Raw genomic sequence first — 26,129 nt, 5'->3', positions numbered from 1 at the left:
AATCTTCAACCAACCTCAAGTGATAAGAAAAATGGAGGTACTTCTCTTTTAGAATTTCTTTCATTTCTTCCCAATGGACTATTGGGGGTTCCCTCAACCTTTCTTTCTTTCATTCCACGGTAGTTAGCCCTTCGAGGAAGGGAGGGCTTCGCACCTAATTCGATTCTTCAACCTAAAGAGAAAGAAAGGAAGAAATGCAGGAATTTTTATTCATAAAATATCATTGAGAATACCTACATGGGATTGCTTTATTGGATTGCTTTATTTATAAGAAAACCCTTAACCCAAAAAATACAAAATTACCCTTGCACCATGTGTGCGCACTAATACCAAAGCTAAAGCAAATAAAATAACTAACCTAAGAAATCAAAGCCATTCATGATGTTTCTAATAACAAAAATAGTCAAAACTCAAAATCCTAGATCATCTAAAGTAGTGGGCCACGATCATAAGATCCGATGGTAGAATCTATGTGATGATTGGGTCCACTCCAATGCTCCATAACACAGCCCCCTAATTATGAGGCCCTCCAAAGATGTCGTTGTTGATCCAAATCGAAAGTGGGGGCCGCCTCCTCCTCGAATAGGTGCGTAGAGGGGGCGTGTGCATGATGTCCCCATCAGAAATAAGTAGTCTAGTTGGGACTTATCTCCGATGGCCATCCTTTGGGGTATTTGGGCGGAACGAAATGGTTGTTGCTTTAGAAACCAAAGCAATTTGGCTTTGGGGTTTTTAGCAGGGTGCTTAGGTTAGTGAGAGATTGGTTATCATGAAGGTTTTTGGGGTTTGGGAGCCTCAAGGCGTTTGTATTGTATTTATTTTCTTCTTTATTTTTTCTGTTTTGTTGCTCTTTGGCCTTGTGGTCTATAATAAAATTCAGTGCCTTTCAAAAAAGAAAAAAGAAAAAAAATAAAAATAAAAAATTGTAGCATGAATTGCTTCTAACATTTGTTGATCTCTCCTTTGGCATGTTTTGCTTATACTTCCCTTCTCTAGTTGAATAAACTAGAAAGGCTGCTGGAAATTCCATTCCACAACCCCTTTTTTCACCTTCATCACGAACGCGTCGGGCTGCAGGAAATTCCATTCCACAGCTCCTTTTTTCACCTTTATCACATCGCATCACTTATGGGAGGAATCTGGATCTCAATTTGGGTAGTACTTTCAATTTAATCCCTTCAATTCTAGACCTCTCAATATTGGGGCATCATGCATGCACATAAATAGGGTCGGAACCAATTGTGATGATAACAACAGCAAAAACAAATAATCACCGGCAATAATCAACCCACGTGCCTCTAGAAAATCAAATGTAACACATACCCCCAGTTTAAGGTAACGCATTCCATTAATTATACTGAGCGTCTCACTTCTGGCAACACTTGTATCAATACGGCGAGTATTAAGCTCCATGAAAAAGCGCTCAGTGACAGAACTAAACCTGTGGGAAATAGAGAAGAGGAAAAATATAATCAGCTATCATATTAAGGTTTGTTATGAATGCAGGACGGTTAAATTGTTCCAGGCATAAATCAGATGAAAAAAAAAAAAAAAATTGTTGCAGGCTAAATTCTCATTCCAAATGCATACATCAGCATTTGCAGTCTGCTAATGGATAGAGGTTGTCCTCTCTGCAATTTTATTTACTTTCATTGTTGCACAGCGTCTGATGGCTTGCATTACGCATACATATTGGTGCTTTAATGTAAACCCCCAAATGTCATGCAGAGTGTGTGATGGCATTGTGGCATATACAAAGGCCGGAAAGCTAAAATCAATATGTTCGGGTCTTCCTGCTTCACAAGGCAGCAGGGATGCATGACGTCCAATCACAATTTAAGAAGGGGAAGCAGCAAAGCAGTCAAATGGAGTCTGCATGATGTGTACTTTGTTTTCCACACAGCCACATTAGGCTGTACACTCAGTGTACTAAGCCAGTAATGGACCTAAATCTGGGATAGACTCCATAAATAAAGGGAGCTCATCTTATCAGTATTTACACTATCCTGTCATGCCTTGAGTTACAAATAGAGTCGGGAAGAAAAAAACGAGTTGGACGAATTTGAATATTTCTCAAAAGCACAGGGATTGATTATACTGACTAGAACCACCATGTAGAATCATCCAAAAGAACATTTGTAGTTGAGTGGGATAGTTTATCTTAAACCACATAAAACAATTTTAGTTTCAAATCAAGAAAAAACGAATTATCCTGTGGAAGGATCTGATGGTAGCTTGAATACCTTATACGTGATAAAGCACCTAGCAGTTGTGCAACTAGGTCTAAGAGCAGCCCTCGCAAATCAACCAAGGAAGGATACTCAACCTGGCTGACAACCCTGCAATCAATAATGAATTCAGTGTATGCACAGATGTATGTGACCATACAACACTAAAAGATATATTAATTTACTACGCGCATGTCTTGTAGCCCAATATAATTAAAAACTGTAACGATCATAGGATTCAAGCTAGACCTTCTGCAGCATAATACTTCAACCCAGTAACAGTGACCAAGTCAGGCAGACAGGCATTAAATCATACAAGGAAGGTTATAATATCAGTGTAAGCAAAAGAATTCAGTGAACTAAGTATGAAGAAGCATACGTGGTGGTTGTAGGGCACTAAGTTCTTCCATGAAATACCATCTTTATAGAGGACTATTTGAAATTTGTGTTAATGTGATTTTAGGATAAGTATAAATATTGCTTCAGGATCGCATTCATTGCCATTCATTCACAAGGTATTCATAAGACATTCGCGTAGCATTGACGCATTCACACAAAAGAGACAGGAACGCGCACACTTGAAAAACTTTTATTATAATCTGAGTTCAGTTAAATTCCAGGCCGTGACATACCATAAGCCTTTAATTAATAATTACAATCCAGGGTAATCATCCTTTATTCTAATCTAAAATATAAATTAGGCATAAATAAATAAGTGCAAGGAATGGAAATAATCCAAATGTACAAAGATCAATAAGACTGCATTAGGTAAAGTCCTTGAGATGCAGTTGAAAGGACTAGCCTGATACAGGTTGTAAGACGAATAAAGAAGGGAGCCAAACCACAAGACAGGGATTTACATGGTTCGGCAATATCCCAATTTGGCGACATGCCTACGTCCATGGAATAACATTGAACTTTTATTAAGATAAAGTACATTAAAAAAAAAAAAAACTATATTTTTTGGGCTCTATGACCTCCAAAGAGAGAAGTATCATAATGAAATATAAAGCATTGTGATGTGCATGAAGTGCATTGTGATGCAATGGAATGGGATGCACTATGATGAAGTGGAATGCACTCATATCAATTGGATGGCATGTATAGCAATTAAATATCTGTAATATTCATTCACCAATGAGAAAGCTATTTAGCAAGTAAATGACAGAGCTACTTAGCTAATAAAAGGAATATTTAGCTAGTTTGTGATCTAATTGTGTAATCTAGACATCGGTAGAGTTAAATGATCTATTTATCAATTAATTGAATCGCAAGCTAATCAAACAAGTCGCGAGCTAGTCAAATGGGCCATGAAATATGAAATGGGTCATAGGCCAATCAAAGGGGCCCTGGGCCTCTCGAATGGACAGCAGATAGGCCACAGTTTGGGCTAGACTGCATGTTATTTAAATAGGCTGTATGCAGGACAGATGGACTGCAATGTATCATGGATAGCAACCTATTCAGTAGTTGATGGACAGCGATCTGTATCATCTGGACACTGATCCATATCAAGGATACTGTTGTGAACAGCAAGTGGACCATCAGGTGGACAGTGATCTGAGCCATCGAATGGCCAGCAGATGGACCATGGTTTGGGCCAGACAGATCATAATCTGGACGTAATCTGGGCCATGCATGGGATGTTTAATGATCGCTCAAGGGGCAGCAATTAGGACTATTGAGCAGGCCTCAATCTGAGTGTGAAACAGGCCCTGATCTCGTGGGTCACAGAATCATCTGCAGGGCTGCACATTAACCAACTGGGCCATAGAGCCATCAAGTGGACCGTGAAATCAATCAAGTGGCCATAAGCCATCAGCTGTCCATAAGTCCATGGCAGAAATTGAAGAAGATTTGCTGATCAACACTTATGAATTCCTGATCTACTGTAATAGAATTCCAAATCTGCTGGACGTGCATGATCTGCTTGGCTGGAAATTGATGAAGATTGCGGGAAGAAGATGAAAATTGTTGGGAGAAGATGAAGATTGATTCCAGATCTGAGATCTGGAATCTCGGATCTATTGCTGAATTGAGATGAAGCTTTTCCTGTTGAATCGAGATGAAGCTTTCTTGTTGAATCTAGATGGTCTCTGCTCAGATTTAAGAATTCTTAGATCTGAGAATGAATGAATGAAAGAAGAAGAAGAAAGGAAAAACGGAGAGAGAGAGAGAGAGAGAGAGAGGGAGGGAGGGAGGGAGGGAAATGTGTTGTGTTGAATTAGAGGGGGTTTCTCTATTTATAGAGAATGAGGGAGGAAAGGGCTGCACGTGGTGCGCATTCATTGGTCCACTTGGCCATGGGATGATAATTGGACGCTGGTCCATTAAGTAGCATCACGTGGCATGATGCAATTGGTCCAAGTCATGTGCTTCACTTAATTACTGTCTTCCGTTTTCTGCACGGAGCAATCTCAGGAGAACGGCCATAACTTTCTCGTTAACCGTCGGATCGGGGTGATCTTGTATTCGATGGAGAGATAATTCGACAATCTACGAACCAAACTTGGAATCAGGTCAATCAGGCACTATTTGGCCACCAAATGGGGCCTGTAAGATGGCTGAGGCGTCCTCAACTATGGGCCGCTGATCAACAGTACACATGCTCGGTAATCAGGGCAGATTTCCCTCGATACAAGTCGGATGGAGGTGAAAAGAATTTTGGATGAAAGCTCTTTCGATAAGCTTTTCAATGGCTTAGGAATCACTCTGATCGAACATCATTTGCCCCTCTGTCTGTTTTCTCGAGCTCGGCCCACACGCGCTATCTACTATTCAGCTATCTTGGAAAAGCATGAAATTTGGCTCATGAAGCCTCCAATCCTAAAAAGAATAATCGACAGAATGGACATGTCAGACTAATTTTAGTCAGCAAAAGTAATTCTTCATTGACCTACTTAGGCTTCCACATGTAGAAAAGGATTAAATAAATTAATCAAATTACAAGAAGCTTCATGAAGTGCTCTTTGTCCTTGTTGTAGTCAAACGAGCTGGACTCACACACAAACAAGTAATCATTTGGGCTAGCGAACACCACTAATCCAAGTGATGACACCGACGCTGACCATCACTATAGCATTAGATAGAGAGAATACCTGCCTGCGGAACAAGTAAGCAGGAAGCAAGCTCATATCCCATTGATAACTCAAGAACGCATAGCAAAGTATTGATTAAGACCAATCATTGGTGTAAGACCCGTGTCCTAGTCCGTACTGTTCCGTTAGCTTCCGCGGTCCTTCCGGTCAAATTCCGGCAACCTTCGCACCGTATTCGGTGTCTGCGCACGATCCTAAGCCAGGTCCCGCGCACCGACGTCGGCTTGATCCGAAAGTTGTATCATAGCGACCGCTCGTCGCCGCGGTTCCAACGCCGTGACTTGCGCACCGAACCGATACCCAGGTAAGAAGATGCCGATCAGCGTTTATTCCGAAGAAACACCGCGCGTTGCGGATTTCGAGGGAATCTCTACAATTAGTCCCATCAATCAACCATTAAAGCATCCCATACCTCAAGTACAACAACCCATCTCCACCTTTTTTCAAAAGTCTACCCTCTTTCCACCTCACCACTCCTCTTTTTCCCATTTTCAACATCAACCATACCCCTTTTACAATTTTTCAACCCAAACCATCCCCCATCACACCTCACCCATCCATATCACCCCTCTCTCTCTCTCATTTCTCATATCTCTCCAAGCAACCCAAGCCTCTCACGTCCAACACTCCTCTCCCAAACCACAAGTGTGGTCCACCTTCCATCTTCCATCTACACCCTCTCATCTCTCATCCCCACCATCTAAACCCCATCAACCTCCATTAAAGTTGAAGCTAAGGAGCATTGGAGTCTAAGGGACCAAGAAGAAGGAAGATAAGGTGGGTGATTTGTCATTATTTTAAACTTTAGGGCCCACTTGTTGGTGGAACCCATTTGGATGTATGTGATTTAATCAAGAGGGCCCATAGTGGCGGGGTTCCTCTATCCCACCGTATATCCCTCTTTCTATCTCTCTCTCTTCCTTTGTAATGGTGTGGATCCCACCAATATGTGTTACATCTAACCATCCATCTACATTAGACGGTGTGACCCATCCTATTGTATGTGATGATCCACACCATCCACCGTTTAGGTGGGCCAAATGCTTTATATATATAAATATATGTTATATTTTATATAATATATATAATATAATATGTATTATATATATAATATAATATATATATATTATATGTATAAATGTTGGTGGGCCACATCTACGTGGGACCCACCCCAAAAAGATATATATTCGTATGCTGTCCAGCGTCCCTGGACGCTAGACGTTGGCAAGTAAAGTGTTAATGGCATGGGTGCATACTTTAAGGAAAAAAAATAATGGTGGGCCTCTCATGCAAGCCCTATCTTGATGTGTAGACAGAATCCAAGCCGTCCATCCTCCTCCTCAGATCATTTTAGACGTTGAACTGAAAAATGAGGCTGATCCCATTTTCTGGCGGGCCATACCATGGGAACTAGTGGTATTACCCTTAAAATCCACCGTGACCCTTCTATTTGCCGAAAATAGGGCGAATATTGGACTCCTTGGGTGGGTCTTGGACCAAGGAATCCAATGGCTGGTGTGGATCTAGCCCACCTATGAAAATTCGTAGAAAAACAAATTAAAAAAAAAAAGAAGAAGAAGCGGGAAATCCCTTCCTCTTTCGGATAAGCACAGGCTAGGGCCGCGCCGGGGCCCCACCTTGGTTCCATTCGACCATCCACACTGCATTTGTGGGTCCCCATGGACCAGTCCATCCCAAAATCAGTAAATGGAACTTAGGTGGGCCACACCATCTAAAATCATTGAAGACATGTCTAAACATATAAAAGCACTTGGTGGGGCCTACCCGAAATTTGGATGCGTGAAACTTGGTCTAACCTCCGCCAAGTGGGGCACACAGAATGAGCGGGCTGGATTTGTGGACCACATCACAGTGGGCTCCCTATCCGTGTGTAAATATATATATATATATATATATATATATATATATATATATATATAAAATAAAAAATTTAAAAAAAAAAAAAAAACAGCACGGTGGGCTCCCTGACCGTGTGCGAGGGATGCAGATAAATGTTGGGCCCCACCCACGATCCGTGTGACCTTATGAATAATTTGGGTGGAAAATAAACATTCCAGTGGGCCCAGTCCAGTGGGCCCTACCTTGGTTGGGCCTTAAGTTGGGTGGAAAATAAACATTATATTGGGCCTTGAGCTGGGTGGAAAATGAGTATTTTGGTGGGCCCCACTTATGTAAGTATTGTAAACCACACCCTCTATTAGTGTGGGCTCCATCATAATGTATGTATTTCATCCAACTGTCCAACTGTTTTGGAGATAATTTAAGGTCCATTGTGGAGGCCCATCTTCATGTATTGGTGGTCCTTGTTGAGGCCCACCTTGATTTGTATTAGGGCCCACATCATGAGACCCACTGCAATGTATGCAAGGCCCGTGTGACTAGGCCCATGTTGATGCAATTTTGGCCCGTCATTGAGGCCCACCTTGATATGTATCTGTGAGACCCATGTATGAGGCCATTTGATGTATTAGAGGCCCACAGGTCAAGGCCCAATAGGACACACATAAGGCCCAATGTAGTGTAATTCCACCATGATATATGTATTGAATTTGTAACGGGCCACGCCTTGGGAGCAATGCTGGTTTGACGTCCACATTGATAATGTTGGTTAAATGTCCGCATTATAACTCTCTAAGGCCCACTGATAGGCCCATAATTATAGTAAGTAGGCCGTCTAGGGCCATCTCCATTATACCTAGAGCCCATCTCTTTATACATGTTTAGTATAGATCCATGATTCATGATCATTCGCACCATGGCGGAGTTGCCCCATATAAGTGCATGGTACACGCGAGACTGTTGCATGACTGAGAGTGTGATTCATGCACTTGCATTTGTGTGATTGTAGTTACTGTATGCCCTAGTGACATCAGGGCCATAGCCTTCACAGACACATCGTGGATAGCAGGATTGGATACCGGAAATACTTGGTTCTAGCATACGGGCGCCATAGACGTCCCTGGGTGAAAATTCCTAAACCTGATGGTACCAGAGGATGACTCCAACGTCGAGACCGAGTGGATATACGAGCGCATGAGGGCCGAATACCAGGAGGCCGCGTCTCCCACTATGTCGTGGTCGGTTGGAAAGGAGTGTAGCCTTACTCGCCCGAGGGTAGGGGGCAATACTAGGCTGAGTTTGACCAGCTCGCGAATGGGTCCGCTATCGACGTGCCGGATAGACTATTGGTCAGGCGGATAGTGAGGTTTCTTACGCTCACTTGGACTGTGCGGCTAGGAGAGCGGCAGTGCCATTTGGAGTGTATTGAACCCCGGTGATTATCCAGAACGAGAACTGTACTGATACATGATGAGGATTGGCATGCTTGAGTCGCATCGCATGGCTATGTTATGGCCGATAGCATTCATATCTTGCACCGCATAGCCTTGGTACGGCTGATTGCATCCATGTGCTCATCACCATGATTCCGCATTACTCTGACCTTGCATTTTGAGCACGCTTATATTGCGCACATACTTACACCACCCTCTAAGCTTTCTATAAGCTTATGCACGATTGATGCGTGCAGGTGACGCCAGGACGCAGTCGCAGCCATAGTCTCGCCATAGTTGGAGCGTGCAGCCGAACTTCTGGAGTTTTGTTTCTTTTACTGCATTGTATTTCCCCTTTCTGCCGCATTGTACTCAAAAGTTTTTGATCATAGTGAATTTTGTGGTGGTGTTCTTGTGGTTATTGTTGTGGGTTATGCTTTTGTTATGCTCATTATGAATCAGACTGATGATTTGAAACCCTCCTTGTAGTATCCCAGGATCGGAATCTGGTGAATGGGTGCCGGGATCCGAGAATGGGGTTCTGCGGAGGCTGTCGGCGCCGGATTCGGCGATTGGGAATTTTGTGAGCCCGGTTTCCAAGTTCGGGGCGTGACAATTGGAGCCAGCGGGCTTAGACTGGATCATTTTCTCTCATTGTGGGAAGCCAAATCATATCCTTCTTATTCCTACAGCTTTCGGAAGCATTCACCTCATCGGTTAGTTGCTTCCACCTACTTTCTAGTGTGAATTGGTATCACTAATCGCCTTTATATGCTAAATAGAGGATTGATCTGTAAAATTCGAAAATCTCTTTTCTACAATCAACACCTTACATCCAGTGTTCGAAGTATTGGTATCACTACTAGTTTCGCTGGCCAGGGATACAGAAACAATATCGATATCGCCGATAATATCGCTGATAACTAGAAATGTGGGGAAACATGGGGAAAACGGTGGAATTTTCAACGAAACTTCAGGAGATGTTAAATGTACATATTTACATATTTAGAAATAAAAAAAATTACAAAAAAGAATGCATACACAACAAGTTTTCATTTAACGGGGCCTTAAAAAGCATGTGTTGTTGTAAGAAATCAATCCAACCATCCCATCCGACCTATTTAACCATCCAACCTTCCATCCAAGCATCCTTCGATATTGTAAAATATCAACGACACATGATATTTCACCAAGAAATCATCACAATTGGAAAGGAAATGAAATATTGTGGTCTCAATATCGCGCATGTTGCGATATCAATAATATCGAGCTATTATCAATGACAAATTGAACACCGCATACAATCATGTGCCCATGAAAAAAAATTGAAATAATTTTTTTTTCTAATAAACAAAATTTTGATGATATCAATACGTTGGCGATATTATTGAAATATCATTGATATACTTATGATACAAGCATTACCTAGAATTTACATAGTCGAAAATATTAGTGATACATTGGCGATATTGATGCACTGGCAATACAAGCGACACCTAGAATTTACATAGTTGAAAATATTGGCGATTACATTAGCGATACTAATACGTTGGTGATACTTAGCGATGCATTGCTAATACCTTGAATTTTTTATACTACCACCGTTATCGATATGGTGGTATCGATATCGCTACCAGTAATATCGGTATCGCTAAGTTGGAGATAAAGATAATATCGGAGATTTTCGATAATATCAGAGATAATTCGAACACTGCTTACATCATAAGGAGATTCTTGTATTAGTGCTTTGGATTGAATTTGCTAGAAATTTCAGAAAAGATATTTCTCCTGTGTTGTGGATGTATTTTTATCAACTGTAGAAGTAAAATCTAGCAATTGTCTATCTCCTGTGTTGTGGATGTATTTTTATCAACTTTACAAGTAAAATTTAGCAATTGTCTCTCCTTCTCCATTATTCTTGTTAGTGTGAATTGGAGAACCGATCTGTATAATCACCCTCGTACCTCCCACCAGTTCCTAAATATTGATCTGAGTCAAGTGCTTTTACTTTTTAGAGAAGCCAAGCAAAATGACTACTCATTAACCAGATATCTAATGTGACAACCAAGAAATCAAAATAGGTGCACTCATTGTTCAAAGTATGATGGGGACATCACGCGCACACGTGCACACACGCCGCCCCTACGCACGTACGTACGAAGGAGGGCCCCACCGTCAATCTGGCTCGATGATGATGTCCAGGGAGGGCCTCCTAGGTAGAAGACGAAGTTTTAATTCAAAGAGTGGGCCCGATAGTCAAGAAAAACTCATCATAGGATCTCATGATCGTGGCCCACTAGTCGGATTGATTTCATATTTTAGGTTTTGTTTATTGTTATTATTTAGAACATCATGAACGCTTTAGATTTCTTTGATTGGTTTTTATTTTAGTTTACTTCATCGCCAAGTAATAAGTTGCGCACATGGTGCGAGTTTTAGGGTATAGGGTTTCCTATAAATAGGCACCCCTTGTAGTTCTTTTGATTCATTGAAGTTGAATAAAAATTCTTGCATGGTTTTTCTGCTCTCTGAGTTTTTGAGTTGTGGAAAAATTAAAGTGAGTGCGAAGCCCTTCCTTTTCAAATGGTTAACTATCATGGTGCGAAGCCACGTTTATCCTCATCTGCCCCTCTGTCTTATTTCATCCTTCCCACAACCATCTTCACGCCCAATCCGTTTGTTTTGTAGTTGTTCATCCTTCCATAGCCAGTTTTCAGAATCTGGCCCTGCAGGAGGGCTGAAACTTCGACGGAGCACCACGCCCAGACCACAGCCCGGATCGACGTGAAATTTGGAGGTTTTACAGCCCCAGTCTGGCCGAAGAAGCCGACTTGGGAAGGCGAGCCTTCATCGCACATGCGGTCAGCCCATCTGCGCACGTGCGTCAGCCCAAGGGCACCGTCTGCACGCGGGAGCTATTTCTAGGTCAAGTTTTTTATCTTGTTTTCCTCTTTTCATCCTAATTTTATAAACCCTAACCCTAGATTACCCTAAATCCCCAATCTTTATCTCATTTCTCACCCTAGGGTTCCTTGATTTGAAATTGGTGAATTCCTTGGATAAGGGATTGATTGTCATGCATGTGTAGATGATTTCTATTTCCCTTTGAGTATTGTTTGGTTCATAATTTTTATTGATCCAACCTTAACGTGTGTAGGCCTGGACCCACATAGATTCCCCTTAATTGAATATTTGGACTTTTGTGTGGGACGTGGAATTTGTGTAATTGTTTATGAACTATGTGATCTTAAATCTGAAATCTTGCACATCATATCTGAATTTCATGTCCTGCATCAAAGTATCCCCGATATTATCCGTATCTCCAGCTCGGCAATATCGATAACACTAGTAGCAATTCCAATAACAATGGTTGTATTAAAAATTCCAGGTACCGGCAATGTATCACTAAGTATCACCAATGTATTGATATCGCCAATATTTTCAGTAAATTCGAAGTGTCGATTGTATTGTTAATTCAACTATGTCAATTTCAGGCGTCGCTTGTATTTCCAGTTTATTGGTGATATTTCGATAACATCGCCAATGTATTGATATTGCCAAAAATCTGTTTATTAAAAACATTTCCATTTCGAATTTTTTTTATGAGCACATGGTGGTATGCAGTGTTCAATTTGTCATCGATAATATCAATAATGTTACGATATTATTGTTATCGCAACATGGGCAATATTGCCACAATCTTTTGTTCCCTTTCTAGTTGTCAATGATTTTTTGGCAAAATATGGATGGTTGGATGGATAGATGGGATGAATGGGATGGTTGGACTGATTTCTTACAGTAACACAAGTTTTTAGGTACCCATTAGATGAAAACTTATTATTATGTATACATTCTTTTTGCAATTTTTTTATTCTCAAATATGCAAATGTGCATTTTAGCATCTCCTGAAGTTTCACTAAAAAATTCCACCGTTTTCCCCATGTTTCCCTGCATTTCCGGTTTTCGGAAATATCAATATTGTTTCTGTATCCCCGGCCAACGAAACTTATAATGATACCGATACTTCAAACATTGGAAGCAGTAATGCTAAATTATTATAAGCTCCTCATTTTAAAAATTTAAATAAATAAATAAATAAAAAGAGTTTAAACAAGACCTTGCACTTGACATATTAAAGCATTAGTTTATGACATTTTTCGGAATGCACTCCTATCATATTAAATTCTTTAAGACTTCTCCATGACCTCAAACGGGATATAGTTATTTAAATATCCAGCTTATATAAAATCATGAGTAAAATCATTTCAATATAAGAACAATATTCACTAAGCTAGTAAGAAGGTAACATGACAGGTTTTACTCTCATAGTCCTATCAGACATTGAATTGATTTAAGCAAATCTCAATATTTTCTAGAGAGGGACAAGATTTGTTTTCATTTAAGTTTATAAAAACATGCTTATTAAGGCATAAAACGGTGGATGATGAAGAATAAAAAAAAAAAAAATACTACAACAAAGGACGGCCAAACCAATTTATAGGAGCCTCACCTGTCGGCATTGATTAGCCAATCAAACACGAAATTTTCAAGTCCAGACCAAAGCTTTTCTGTAAAGAAAGAAAATATCATAGAACAATAACAAATAATAATAATTATACTAATAAGACAAAAATCCATTTGAATAGAAAGCATCCGAATATGACTCAGGAAAAATAACCATAATATACACAAACCTGTAAGTCCCTCCTGCGGGCAGCATTCCACAAAACGAATACATGCAGAACAAAATATGCACTCCACTGCCAGCTGTACTGACCACAGAGACAAGATTGATTTCAAGAACAAATGAATGATTTCTTGCAAAGAAAAAGACAAGGGGCATCATACACCCACACAAGGCACTAACTTTTATGAATTAGTGATACTCCATAACCATCCAGAAATTAACCATCATAACCCACTTGAACAGTGATATTGACCATACCCCATGCATCAGTGTGTGCATGCTTGCATGTGTTGTTCTGTTGCCTAACACGACAAAGGAAAAAAATAAAAAATATAAAACAGTGCAAACCTTTCTCTGAAATGTAGAAGCATCATTTGCACCTTTTGGGGATTCACTGCAATGAAGACCAGTAAATTTTGTAACTGAACAAAGACATGAAAAAGCGTAAAAGCGACCACAAATTCCAGTTTAAATGGGAGAAATGTTCACCCCCAAGATTGTATGTGAATTTTCACATGCAACACTTTCTTTCCCACCAACGCATGGCTTTTGGAGAACATCTGAGCCCTGCAATGGGTGGACAGCACCATAAAGATCACCTGGGGCAAAAATCAGACAATTGACTCATTAAGTGGGCCACACCTGTATGCTGACTGAGACAATCGGCTGTCCATTGATTTTGACAGTGTAGGCCACCTGATGAATGGACCATCCTAGTTTTGGCTCCAAGTGATCTGCACCGGCTCACATTTTACAGGGCTTGGATGTTCTATATGTGTAACACTTTGGCAGGAAAGGAAGCATTGCATATGGAAGTTCACATAGAACACTGTATGTGAACATCTCCCTAAAAATGTTGTATGCGAACATTTGATATAGATGAGGGCTTGCTCCAGTTGTGCCTAACTATTTAATTTATCCTATTCATGGTGATTCCATGGGAATACTTAAATACACGTAGTAATAAACTGAAGATGAATAACTGCACATTTTATGCAGAGCATTTACTTAAGCCACTTTATGTACAGGTGTAATGAACTACATTATATATATCAGTATTAAGTTACTTATACAGATAGGTGTATTGAACATTTCACTGTAGATGAGGGCTCCAGTTGTATTTAATTATTTAATTTATCATATACATGGCGAGTTTCTTGGGAATATTTAAATATGCATATACCGGAAGATGTCTAACTATACATACTGTAGATATCATTTACTGAAGTACTTATACATAAAGATCTGTTGAAATACTTTTAGTGTTATTGAAGTACTAATATACTAAAAATAATATCTTCTTACAGATTCATATTAGTTGTAGTTAAAGGAATATTAGTAATCTCTTCTTACATATTAGTATCAGTGTAGTTAAAGTCATGCCGGATGCAGGCCTAGGCATTTTGGGCCACCTGCACTTCGCCCAGGCCCCAAGCGAAGCATTCTTGTCAGACATGCAATTAGGAATGCATAGGCATGCACCTCACACCTAGGCAGGTGTAGGGACACCAATGTGCCACCCAAAAAAAAAAAAAAAGCATGGGGTACCCTTATAGATATCGCAAAATGAGGGTGCAGTGGGTGTTTTGAACCATTAAAGTTGGAGACACTGGTGGGTGGGCTTATAAACTCCTTTAACACTTTTTTTTCCATTTATTTTAGATCAAAGCTTTAATTTATGAAAAATACCTCTTCTCCCAAATTTCTTAGAGTTTTTATAAACGCATCATCATCATCTAAGCCTTATCCCAACTAAATGGGGTCGGCTACATGAATCCTTTTCCACCATTCCACTCTATCAAGTGCCATTACTTCAATTAGACCTAGGTCATCAAGTCTTTTCTTACAACCTCCACCCACGTCCATTTGGGCCTTCCCCTTGCCCTTTAGAGCCTTCGAATTGCACCAACTCACTCCTAACCAGCACAGTTCTTGGTCCCCTTTGCACATGACCAAACCAATCTAAGTCTCCCTTCCCTCATCTAAATTAGCTATTGGTGTTACTCCTAAAATCCCTCGAATGCATTCATTTCTAATTCTATCCTTGTCTTGCCAATCAGCCGTCTCAACATCCTCATTTTGGCTATACTCATCCTATGAACTTGTTGTTTCTATATTTCAATATATATATATATATATATATATATATATATATATATATTATATGATATATATGTTCTATATATAATATATATATATATACGTATGTATATATATATATATATATATATATATGGATATATATCTATATATATATCTATATATAAATATATATATATATATATATATATATATATATATATATATATATATATATATATTTGTTCCTAAGCTGCCCAATATTTGTTCCTAAGCTGCCCAACATTCTATCCCATAAAGCACCGTTGGTCTTATAGCCATCATATGAAATTTCCCTTCTAGCTTGAGTGGGACATGATAATCACATAAAGCTCTAGAGGCACATCTCCATTTCTTCCACCTCACTTAAATTCTATGGGCAACATCCTTCTCAATCTCTCCAAAATAAAAATAAAAAATAAAAATTTTAAGGATGGTGGAATTTTATTAAAGGCATGCTCACAAAATAGCATAGCAAGGAAAAAATACAAAGAAGGAACAGAAAGGCCCACAAATGCCAACAGCCAGACTACCAATTACAACTGGATAATTTCCCTTCTGAGTTCCACCCTTTGACTTGACTCACGACCGCCTCAATAGATCTAAAGGAGTCTTTGAAGCAGTGCCTATTCCTCTTGGTCTAAATGGACTACCACACAACCAAAAGCATCATTAACCAAGAAGACATGTCTCCTTTTCCCCATCACCTCCATGCCACACCCAAAGGAGCTCCCTCACCGATCCTGGCATCACCCACACCATATCAAAATCTGTCAAAATACGAGACCACATTGAATGAATGAAGGGACATGAAATAAACAAGTGGTCAACTATTTCTGCATCTTGCAAACACATGCAACACATATTGGGAATAGGAAAAGATCTTTTTTGAAGATTATCAATCGTGAGCACTTGATGCCTTACCACCAACCACGTGAAAGCCGCAACCTTAGGCGGAACCCCATAAAACCAGAAGTGATAGGCATGTCCCCCATTGGGCTCAGAGTCCTCAGATCAAATCAAATTGTAAAAAGATTTGACTGAAAACAACCCGAACTATGGGTGGACCAAACATGGAATTAGCACCCCCCGTAGGGTGAATATTTTGGAGACGGCCCAAAAGACGAATAAACTTTTCCATCTCACCATCCGAGAGATTCTGCTTGCAAGGCGAACCCCAAGCCACAGTTGTGCCGCAATAAGAATAACAATCAACCGCTTTCATGTCGTCTACAGGGGGAATATGAGTTATATTAGGATAATCCACATACAAGGGAGTGTCACCGCACCTAAAATCTTCCCAAAATCTAATTCTGGATCCATCCCCAATTACTAGATAAATCCCTTGCCAAAACAACTCCCTAACAACCAAAACTGCTTTCCAAAAGTGAGATGCTTTATATAAGGACAACATCCTCGTTTCCCACCCACCGTTCTACAAACCGTATTTGATTACTATGATTTCATGCCAAAAGCTACCATCTTCCGTCCCAAAACACCACAACCATTTACCAAGTAGAGCCAAATTCATCCCACCAAGATTCCCCAGGCCCACCTCATCTTGAAACACCAATTTGCAAACTTCCTACCAATTCATCAAATGTAACTTGTTGTGGACTTCAGAACCCTTCCAAAGGAAGTTCCTTCTTAGTTTGTCGAGCTTCTCCAAAACCACTTTAGGGCACTTAAACAATGACATGTAGTACACCGGCATGTTAGCAAAGGCTATATTGATAATGAATGGTTGGCTTTCCAATACATAATGGAAGACCCAAATACGTAGACGTTAAAGATTATGCTAGTTTCATCACCTCAAATTTAGAGAGATGAACCCCCAACATTTCAGACTCCCCCTTGTTAATCTTCAAGCCCAAGACCGCCTCAAAACACATCACCACTTTCTGCAAATCCTTAATAAAATTTATGCTTCGCAAAAGATGATTGTGTCGTTTGCAAATTGAAGATGAGAGATCCTGCCTCCCAAATTGGCCACCCTGAATCCTCTAATCCATTTGCACTTTAGCCAACATCCAGCTAAAGGCTTCCCCAATAACAAGAAATAATTACGGAGAGAGAGGATCCCCCTCCCTTAAACCTCTGGAAGACTTGAAGTAGCCTTTGGGAGAACCGTTCATGGGCACTGAGAAAGAAGGAGAAGAGACACAAGCGTGCATCCAATTCCTCCACGTTTCTTTACACCCCCATCTTCCCAACACAAACCAAAAAATCCCAGTCAGCGTGATAGTATGCTTTCTCCATATCAAGTTTGCAAATAACACCTGCCTTGTTCTCCTTCAAGCGAGAATCAATGCATTCGTGAGCCATAAGAGCTTTCTAGAATATGCCTCCCTCCCACAAAGGCCCCTTGATTAGGAGAAATCACACTACCCACCATCTCTTTAAATCTCAAAGCGAGCTCCTTTGCCAAAATCTTATAGGAGCTCCCTATAAGACTTATCAGTCTAAAGTCTTTCAACCCCTCTGCTCCTTCCATCTTAGGGATTAGAGCAAAAAAGATGACTCAGATATAGGTTTTGATATAATTCGAAGAAGCAAGCGGTATGTCGACGGCAATAAAATAAGAAAAGTAGTACGTATTTTCATGTTTATAGAATATGATTAAACAAAAGGATTCGCAAATAAAAGCGCCAATGCCACGACCAGTCCACCTCCCCGCACCTTTCCCTGATAACCCTACCTATAGCTATGAGTAGGGGTAGGCAAGACTCTTCCTTTTTCGAATCTTCTGGCTAGAACAATATGCTAGGTGGTCAAGGAATTCCTTTTTTCCTTATCATTATCCGCATGGATATAAACGAACGGATTCATCAGCCCCCGAATCATTACATATCAATATCAAGATTTGATTGATCCAATTGAATTGCAATTAATGACATGGTCTTTCCAACCAGTCCGCCATATCTTCCAAGAAGCTATCAAACTGGATATAGTCTAACCTTGGTTTAACCCAATCCTCCTTAGATAAGAGTTTCTGATAATAATCCACTATGGCCTTACACACTCAATCCTTTGTATCGAGATGAGACCCATCCATAATCAGAGATGAAATTTTGTTAGTTCGAGCCCTTGCGGATGATATGTTGTGAAAAAAATCTTGTATTCTTGTCACCCTCCTTCAGCTAAAGAGCCCCCCGACCTTTACCTCCATTTAATCTCCTCATTTCTAAGATGTCTATCGTATTCAACCACTAGAAAGGATCGTTTCTCCAGCTCTTCAGGGTTCAGCCCCTCCCTGCCTTCTTCCTTCAAACCAAAACCATGGAGCTCCTCTAATACAGTAGCATTTCAGCCTCTTTTACAAACCCCCCCCCCCCCCCCCAAACATCCATGTTCCAAATTCTCAATTTGTCCCTCAAGAGCTTCATCTTTTTGTGCAATCTCAATCCTACTGCTAACCCATTCACTTGCATAGAGTTCCACTACTGCTCAACCAAACTAGAAAAACCTTCTGACTCCAGCCATGCTAATTCGAATTTGAAAGGCTTGGGGCCCCAAACATTTGTCCGCATCAGAAGAAGGATGGGTCTGTGATCTGATGTAGGACTGGGAAGTTCATACAAAAGAACTTTGAGGAAACAATCCAGCTAGTTCGGAGATATGAGAAATCTGTCTAATTCGGGGTGGGGGAGGTTGACCATTAGTCCATGTGAACTTAGCCCCCAACATTGGGATATCCACTAGATCATATCCATCAAATTCCTTCATGCTTTAGTTAGACGAGAAGCTAGAGATTTTTTTGTAGGTAAATCGAAAAACGTTAAAATCTCCCCCTAAACACCAAGGGAGATCCCAACTCATTGGAATCATCATTAACTCCTAAAAATTGGCCCTCTACTCATATTTACAAGGGCCACATACACCAGAGAAAAGCATTCAAAAGAAATTTCTATCACTACTACGGAAAAAGAATATTGACTGCACCAATGGTCCTCTCTTCTCCAAATATATGAGTTCCAGAGCACAGGATAACCACCCCCCCCCCCCACCCCAGCATCCTTCCACATCCAACAGTACAAAATCCTTAGATTTTTTACCCCAAAAAGTATCGAGATATGACCTACCGAAAGAAGAAAGCTTGGTTTCTTAGAAGGTGATGATTTGTGCCTTTGATTTTTTCCAAATTGCCTTGATCTGGTGTCGCTTAGCCCTAAACCCCAGCTCCCTCACGTTCCAACTGAAGATACTAATTAAAAAACAAACCTCGTCCTTTTGTCCCTAGTTGGACTTTAATTTTTTCTTCCAACCTCACAATCGATCAAAGTGGCTTCCGACCCTTCTCTCTTACAAATTATCAACCCAGGATACCGAAAGCAGTCATTTTGGTAAACCTCTTGGTCAACAATCTTAACTCATTCCCCGTTCCCACTCCTATTGTTACTAAAATTGCACTCCATATACTTTATTTTTGTCCGACTAATTTCAAATCCTTTAGATTCTAAAGCACCCCTCCATAAATCGAGCTTTGTGTTTACGCCCTCCTTGTCTTATCAATCAAAACCATATCGTCTGCAAACAACATACACCATGGGATCTCTTCCTACAAATGCCTTGTTAACTCATCCATGACCAAATGTGAAAAGGTACGAACTCAACGCCAAGTGCCAACCCCTGGTGCAACCCTAAAGTAATTAGGAACTCATGAAATCTTCTTCATAATCTAATTTCTTCTATTAGTGTTTTAATCATTATAATGGACATCTTAAAAGTAATTTGAGCTTTCATGTGTCATCCAAGAAACGAAGACAAATATGGGATTTTTGGGGGGATTGGGAAATATACATTTGAGACTGTGGAGATTTTCAATTGATTTCGAGGTATGATAATTTTAGGATTATGGAAAAATTGGGATTTTGGGTTGGGGAATTTGGGAAAGTCGAAGAAATGGGAATTTTAGGGTTAGGATTTAGGAAATTCTAGTTAGGGTTTAGAAATAGGGGGAATTCAGGAAAAATTTGGACTTTGGGCAAGGTGTTCCATATCCATTACAATACGCTCGTAAAGGCCGATACGTATACGTAACGGCCATGACCATTATGTGATATAGGTATGTGGGGTGAAAAGGCGCAGTTGGTGTTTTTGGACCGTATCAGTCATAACGGTCGCCGTGAAGGTCGTTACAAGGCATAACGACTGTTACCCCTATAACGGTTGAAAAACGTCCACTTTTTTTCTATTTAAATCTATTTTTCTCCTCATTTTTTCACTTTTTTCATTCCAAAAACTCTCCTAGATCATTTTACAACAAGTTTCGACCATTCTTACTATAGTTTTTAAGTTAAAACCATAGATTGAAGTGATTTGAGCGAATAGAAGCTCTGAGGCCCCATGGATTACCCGATGCACATGGTTGGCAAGTGATTACGTGCATTCGTAGGGAACAGTCTCGCCTTAAAGGGATGGGGACACCCTATTGTCATTTTTAAATAATTAAAAAAAAAAAGCTCCAACAGCCTTTTTTTCCCAAAAAAAAAAAAAAAATTTGTAGCATTTATGCCTTTTTTATTTCTAGTCCTAATGATTGATTGTGATGTGTAAACATTAGATATATATAATCATGTTCATAAATTCACTAGACAACCCGATACAACACTCTCACCAAGGATTGGACTGGACCGTTACACTATCATAAACATATTCAAAACAAAAAAATTAAATACATATTTGGAATATTTAAATTGTTCTAGATTGTTTAGATATTTTTTAGAATTTTTCAACTGTTATAGTAGTTGTACGGTCGTTACGCCCCCGTATCGACCATTACGGCCGATACCCGTATTAGTAATGGTAGTAACCGTTACGGCCACCGTTACCGATACAGAATACCTTGGCTTTGGGGTTTTAGACTAAGAGGAATTGATTTTTTTCATAAAATTAGGGTTTTGGGAAATTCGAGGGATTAGAAATTGTAGGGTTTTGTGGATTCATTGGAATGTTGGAGTATATATGAGTTTTTGGAAGTTGCATTTAACTATTTAAAAATTGAGGTATCTATATCTATAGTATTTGTGATAGAAATAAATAAAAGAATCATGCATTTTATATCCATGCATGCGCTTAAGCATTTTGGGAGTTCTAAGGGCATTTGCGTCTAGCGTGTACCTTGAGCCTTTCACCCCATGCAACTAGATGCCTACCTAGGCCCCTAGGTGCCAACGGGAGCAAACTAGACAAGGTTGCATATCCCAAGACCATAGTTCGGAATACCATATTGTATCAGCGAAAACAGTTGTATCATATCTATATCGACTTGATTACAATATGCTATATGGATCCATATTGGGCTTTGAGGATTTTTCCAACACAAGGATTGATGCAGGCCCAAGGCCTACTACCATGAACATTTGTTGAATTCATTCATTGATTGCTACTGATCTTTAGGCCTAAATTTCAGTATCTACAATTGTTATTTCTGAAGGATTCTAATTGATGATTTTGCTTATCCGTTGCCTAATTCTCTAGATTTTACACAAGCTATTTTTAGGCCATTGCATATTTGTATAACCTTCATAGATTCCGTTGTTGGATAGATTAGATTGATATGGAATTAATCGATATCAATCAAATAGAATGGTTGGGGAATCATTTTAAAGATTTAATGAGGATTTTTTTCCCTTGAAAAGTAATGAAATTTTATCCGAAAACACCAAACAACAACAACCCAACCCCGAACACAGAGAAACAACTACAACCCAATCAAGGGAGCCAAGGAACCATCGTCCAAGGCCTTAGAACAATAGGCCCATCCCACTACATCTACCGTAGCCCTTCGATACACCTCCAACACATACCCACATTCATTATAAAAGCATCACCTATTTCTCCCAAATGACCCAAAGGATTTTAATATGACTTTAGGGTCTCTAAATAGGGGTGTTATTCTAAAAGATATAAGCATTGCAGATCTTTTTAATTTTTTTTTGTTTTGTTTTTAGTACTAGTAAGAAGTGAAGAAGCTTTGATTTCAATTAGTTGTTAAGCGCTCTCCACTTCAAATTCTTGTGGATTTGTTCTTCGTCCATTCTTGCAATTTGGATATTGAAATTATATCAATTTGATAACTGAATTGCATCACATGTACTTGAACACATGCACAGCAAAGTTAATGAAAGTTATCACTAACAATTCTTTGAAGGGGACCATTCTTAGTGAGTTCTTGAAGCTTATGGAAGTTATCACTCATGATTTTATGTATGGTACCATGCTAGTGACTTCTTGATCAATCAACATGATCTACTAATGCCTTTGAATCCACTATGTAAAAAAAGAAGCAAACTATAGCACTTCCACATGAAAACAGCATTCGGTTGGGCCACTAAATAGTCATAGAACTACCTTGTAGGGTTTTTGCAATTTCCAGTAAAGCAATAAGTAAATCCAACAGAATTGTAGACGTAGCTAGATGCATTAAAGAAAATATGAGATGGTTCTTTGTGATCATTACTAAAATTTAAAATACAAATAATACCAATGCAACCTGAGGTTACGCATAAGCAAATGTTGCGGTTTCAAATTAACTCAAAAAAAGGACTGATGGGTAAAATCAGCCAAAATAATTGGAGAAAAGAGGGAAATGCAATGATACCTTTCTCTCCACCTAAGAAGAGCTTCTAGAAGAGGTACAGGTGTATGTCGAGCCACCATAGCTAATGAATCTAATACTTGTTCATAAGCAGGATCAGATGGTCGGAGGTATTGTCCATCCTGTTTATCAAAGTTAGTGAAAGGAGAAAGGCATCATTAAAACCCATTCTACATCACAGAAACCAATGCAACCTTTCACTGAATGAGATAACCCAATTTAATTCAAACGAATACAGTTCTAAACTTTAAGGAAGGTTTGGGTGTTCCCACTTTTGGTGGTAGATGGAGATGCATTCTGCTCAAACTAATGGTTAGATAAGCATGCTCAGTTCATATTTCACTTCCAAATTGGGTCAAAGAAAAGCAGAAAAACAGAAACCCACCTAATGGGGTTTCCGATTTCCAAGTCACACTAAATACAAAGTTTATTGGCTCAATGAGGAAAAGAAACCTACTGACTAATTGAAAAAGGCACCGTCTGACAATTGCCTTTACAGCCCTGTGCAATCTTTTTCTCTTCTTTTTTTTTCTTTTTGAGGATACGTTATCATATTTTTATTAAATTTTTAATTTTCTGAAGATGATAAATCATGACTCAGCCAATTAAACATTTTTCTACTTGGGTGAGTCATACAAATGTATCGATGTTCTGAGCTTTCACATCTTAGCATAAAACATTAGGCATTCAGTATGGATTATGGAAACTTCATTGGACATGTTTGAGTCTCGTCAAATATAAGTATATAACTCCAATGTCGGAATAAGAAGCCACCAAGAGGGAACTTTAGACAGCTTATGAATCAGAGAAGGTAACCATCGATGCTTTCAATAATGTACATGTGTTTTGAAAAGGTCAAAAGGTTTTGATTGAAAACACTTTTCAAAAGAGAACAGTGATGTTTCTTTTATTCAAGTACGTGTGTTTTCTTTTGGTAATCACATGTCAAAAATCCAAAAATGGATCTTTACAATCATCAAGTGATAATCGCATTTGGGACCGGGCCCACATGATGGTAAGGAGATGATGATGTGTAGGAACGCCCGAAGGGTCTCATTCCCGAAGCTTGGCAGTACCTCTCTCTCTCTCTCTCTCTCTCTCTCTCTCTAAGAGCTAGACTTAGTGCTTCTAAAAAGTGATCATAAAGTTCATCTCTTAGACGATTGAGGTTAAGAACTTGGGGTGTTCAACTCTTGGAGTCTTGATCTCTTAAACAAAGAGTTGTAGCTTGAAAATCAAAATGTAGAAAATCTTCTCCAAATCAAAGAGGAATGATGTAGACCTTCCCCTTCTTCCTTCTTTTTCTTTGCCTTGTTTGAATTAATTGTACCAATCCTTCACACATGTAAATGTGTGGTGCATGGGTGTAAAACCCAACAGTTCCCACATCCATTAACACAGAAGTCACCCAAGTTAATCCTGAATTCTTGATCAAGTTACACGACAATGGTGAATTAATCGGTACCATTTTTCTATCTTTTAATTCATTCCAAAGTACAAACTTCTCTTTTTAGATGTGTATGTCTATAATTATCAACACACAATGTCTCAATATCCATAGGTGTGAAATTCAATTTTCCACTGTTGAAAGAAGTGTTTTCAATATCGACAATATCAACTAATATTATTGGTATAGCAGGTGCACGATAGGAAACAACCATGGACTTATAAAATTCCAAGGTATCACCAATAATATCACATTCTATCAACGATATCATGAAATATTTTGATATTGTGAGATACCGTTAGGATTCCTTGATAAAGTTCCCCAATATCATCAACACGCATTGACGATGTCAAGGCAGCACGCATATGAGGTGAAAAGTCTGTAAAAAAAAAAATTAATAAAAAAAATAAAAACCCTCATTTTTTATTTCTTTTTTTTCTCTTTCTTTTTTCTTTTTTTAATCTCTTAGTGGTATGCAGTGGGCACGGTTATTTTTGCTTCTCTTGGTTTGTGGATGTGTTGTCTGTGTTTTGGTACTTGTATCGTATGATTTATGAATCATAATAACTCTTTTTAGATATAATTGCATCACTTCTGTCAGGCAGCACATGGTGTAAGACCCTATAAAAAGTAAACTCATCATTCATTCTTGTTTTTCGTAATGTTTTGAGTTCTAAATGTGTAACCACGTCTCCTTTAACATCTGCTGAAGCTTCATAGAAAAATTCCATCATTTTCCCAATGTTTCCCCCACACGGATACATTACGTGATATACGCAATATTTCATGCGATCACAATATTCTTCTGTATCCCAAGGGTGTGAGACATGCATCGATACTCATACTGAAAACACTTGGTGGAAGTAAAGACGAAGGGCCTGTACCTGCGCTTGAGCGGTTTCGATGCGACGCCTTGCGAGTGGAAGAAACCGTTGGAGCAATGCATCCACGATCAGCTTTGCTGCACTGCCTGCCCTCATGTTTTCAATCCAGTGCTTTACGCGCTACAATTCAACCAACATACAAAAATTATAGATTAAAAAGAAAAACATAAGTTCTATTTCTATTTCATGTAAAATCTAGAAAAAATTTGCTCAAAATTTCTTTATTTCGGGGAATTCTGCTGTGTAGGCGAGATCTAGGGCCGGATGAAGTTGCATACTGCGAGAAATCGAGTGAGAGAAAATCGTTGTAGGCTTTCTGCGGTTTAATTTTCGCGGGAAGGGAAGCGGAATTTAGGGCAAGAGAACGGAGCGAGAGAACAGGATTCCTGAATCAAGGAAGGAATCCAGGTTCGCATTGGAACTGGAAAGCGAGGAGAAATTGAAATGGAAATGGAGAGGGGATGAAATGGTGAAAATTACGGGAATGCCCCTTCCCTTTGAGGTGATTTCTAACTGCGAGTCGAGGGCATTTCAGGGCTTAGGAGACAAGACAACGCTCGGCCCGACCGCACGGCGCTTTCGTTCGGGTGCAAAGTGTTACACGTGCGGTGGAGCGGTCCCCCCTTCGCTTTCGGATGCGGATTGAGTGCTAGCCCGCCTGTCCCGAGCTCCGCACAGGCAGGGCTCCGAGAGGCCCACCGTGATGTATGGGTTTTATCCACACCGCCCATCCATTTTTCTATATACTGCAAATTTCTGTATGTGAGCTAAAAA

The 26,129-nt window shown here is 39.6% G+C and overlaps 1 protein-coding gene across 5 annotated transcripts in view; it reads right to left on the bottom strand.

Moving 5' to 3' along the window:
• Positions 1 to 25,857, bottom strand: part of LOC131243018 (uncharacterized) — a 100,237-nt gene extending 74,380 nt beyond the window's left edge. For 2 of the 5 annotated variants that reach the window (XM_058242070.1, XM_058242072.1), the window contains exons 1-8: positions 25,634 to 25,857; positions 25,356 to 25,475; positions 23,028 to 23,146; positions 13,655 to 13,700; positions 13,314 to 13,386; positions 13,130 to 13,187; positions 2,244 to 2,339; positions 1,324 to 1,441 (exon numbers count right to left, since the gene is read on the bottom strand). In XM_058242070.1, coding sequence (XP_058098053.1) covers positions 1,324 to 1,441; positions 2,244 to 2,339; positions 13,130 to 13,187; positions 13,314 to 13,386; positions 13,655 to 13,700; positions 23,028 to 23,146; positions 25,356 to 25,451 — 606 coding nt within the window. In that variant the 5' untranslated portion in view covers positions 25,452 to 25,475; positions 25,634 to 25,857. Of the gene's footprint in view, positions 1 to 1,323; positions 1,442 to 2,243; positions 2,340 to 13,129; positions 13,188 to 13,313; positions 13,392 to 13,654; positions 13,701 to 23,027; positions 23,147 to 25,355; positions 25,476 to 25,633 lie in introns of those variants that run through there. The other 3 variants (XM_058242071.1, XM_058242073.1, XM_058242074.1) reach the window with 3 other exon arrangements.
• Between the last annotated feature and the right edge of the window lie 272 nt (positions 25,858 to 26,129).

Source organism: Magnolia sinica, chromosome 4, assembly GCF_029962835.1.
Source record: "Magnolia sinica isolate HGM2019 chromosome 4, MsV1, whole genome shotgun sequence".
Taxonomy (NCBI): domain Eukaryota; kingdom Viridiplantae; phylum Streptophyta; class Magnoliopsida; order Magnoliales; family Magnoliaceae; genus Magnolia; species Magnolia sinica.
This window is presented reverse-complemented; position numbering and strand designations above follow the sequence as displayed.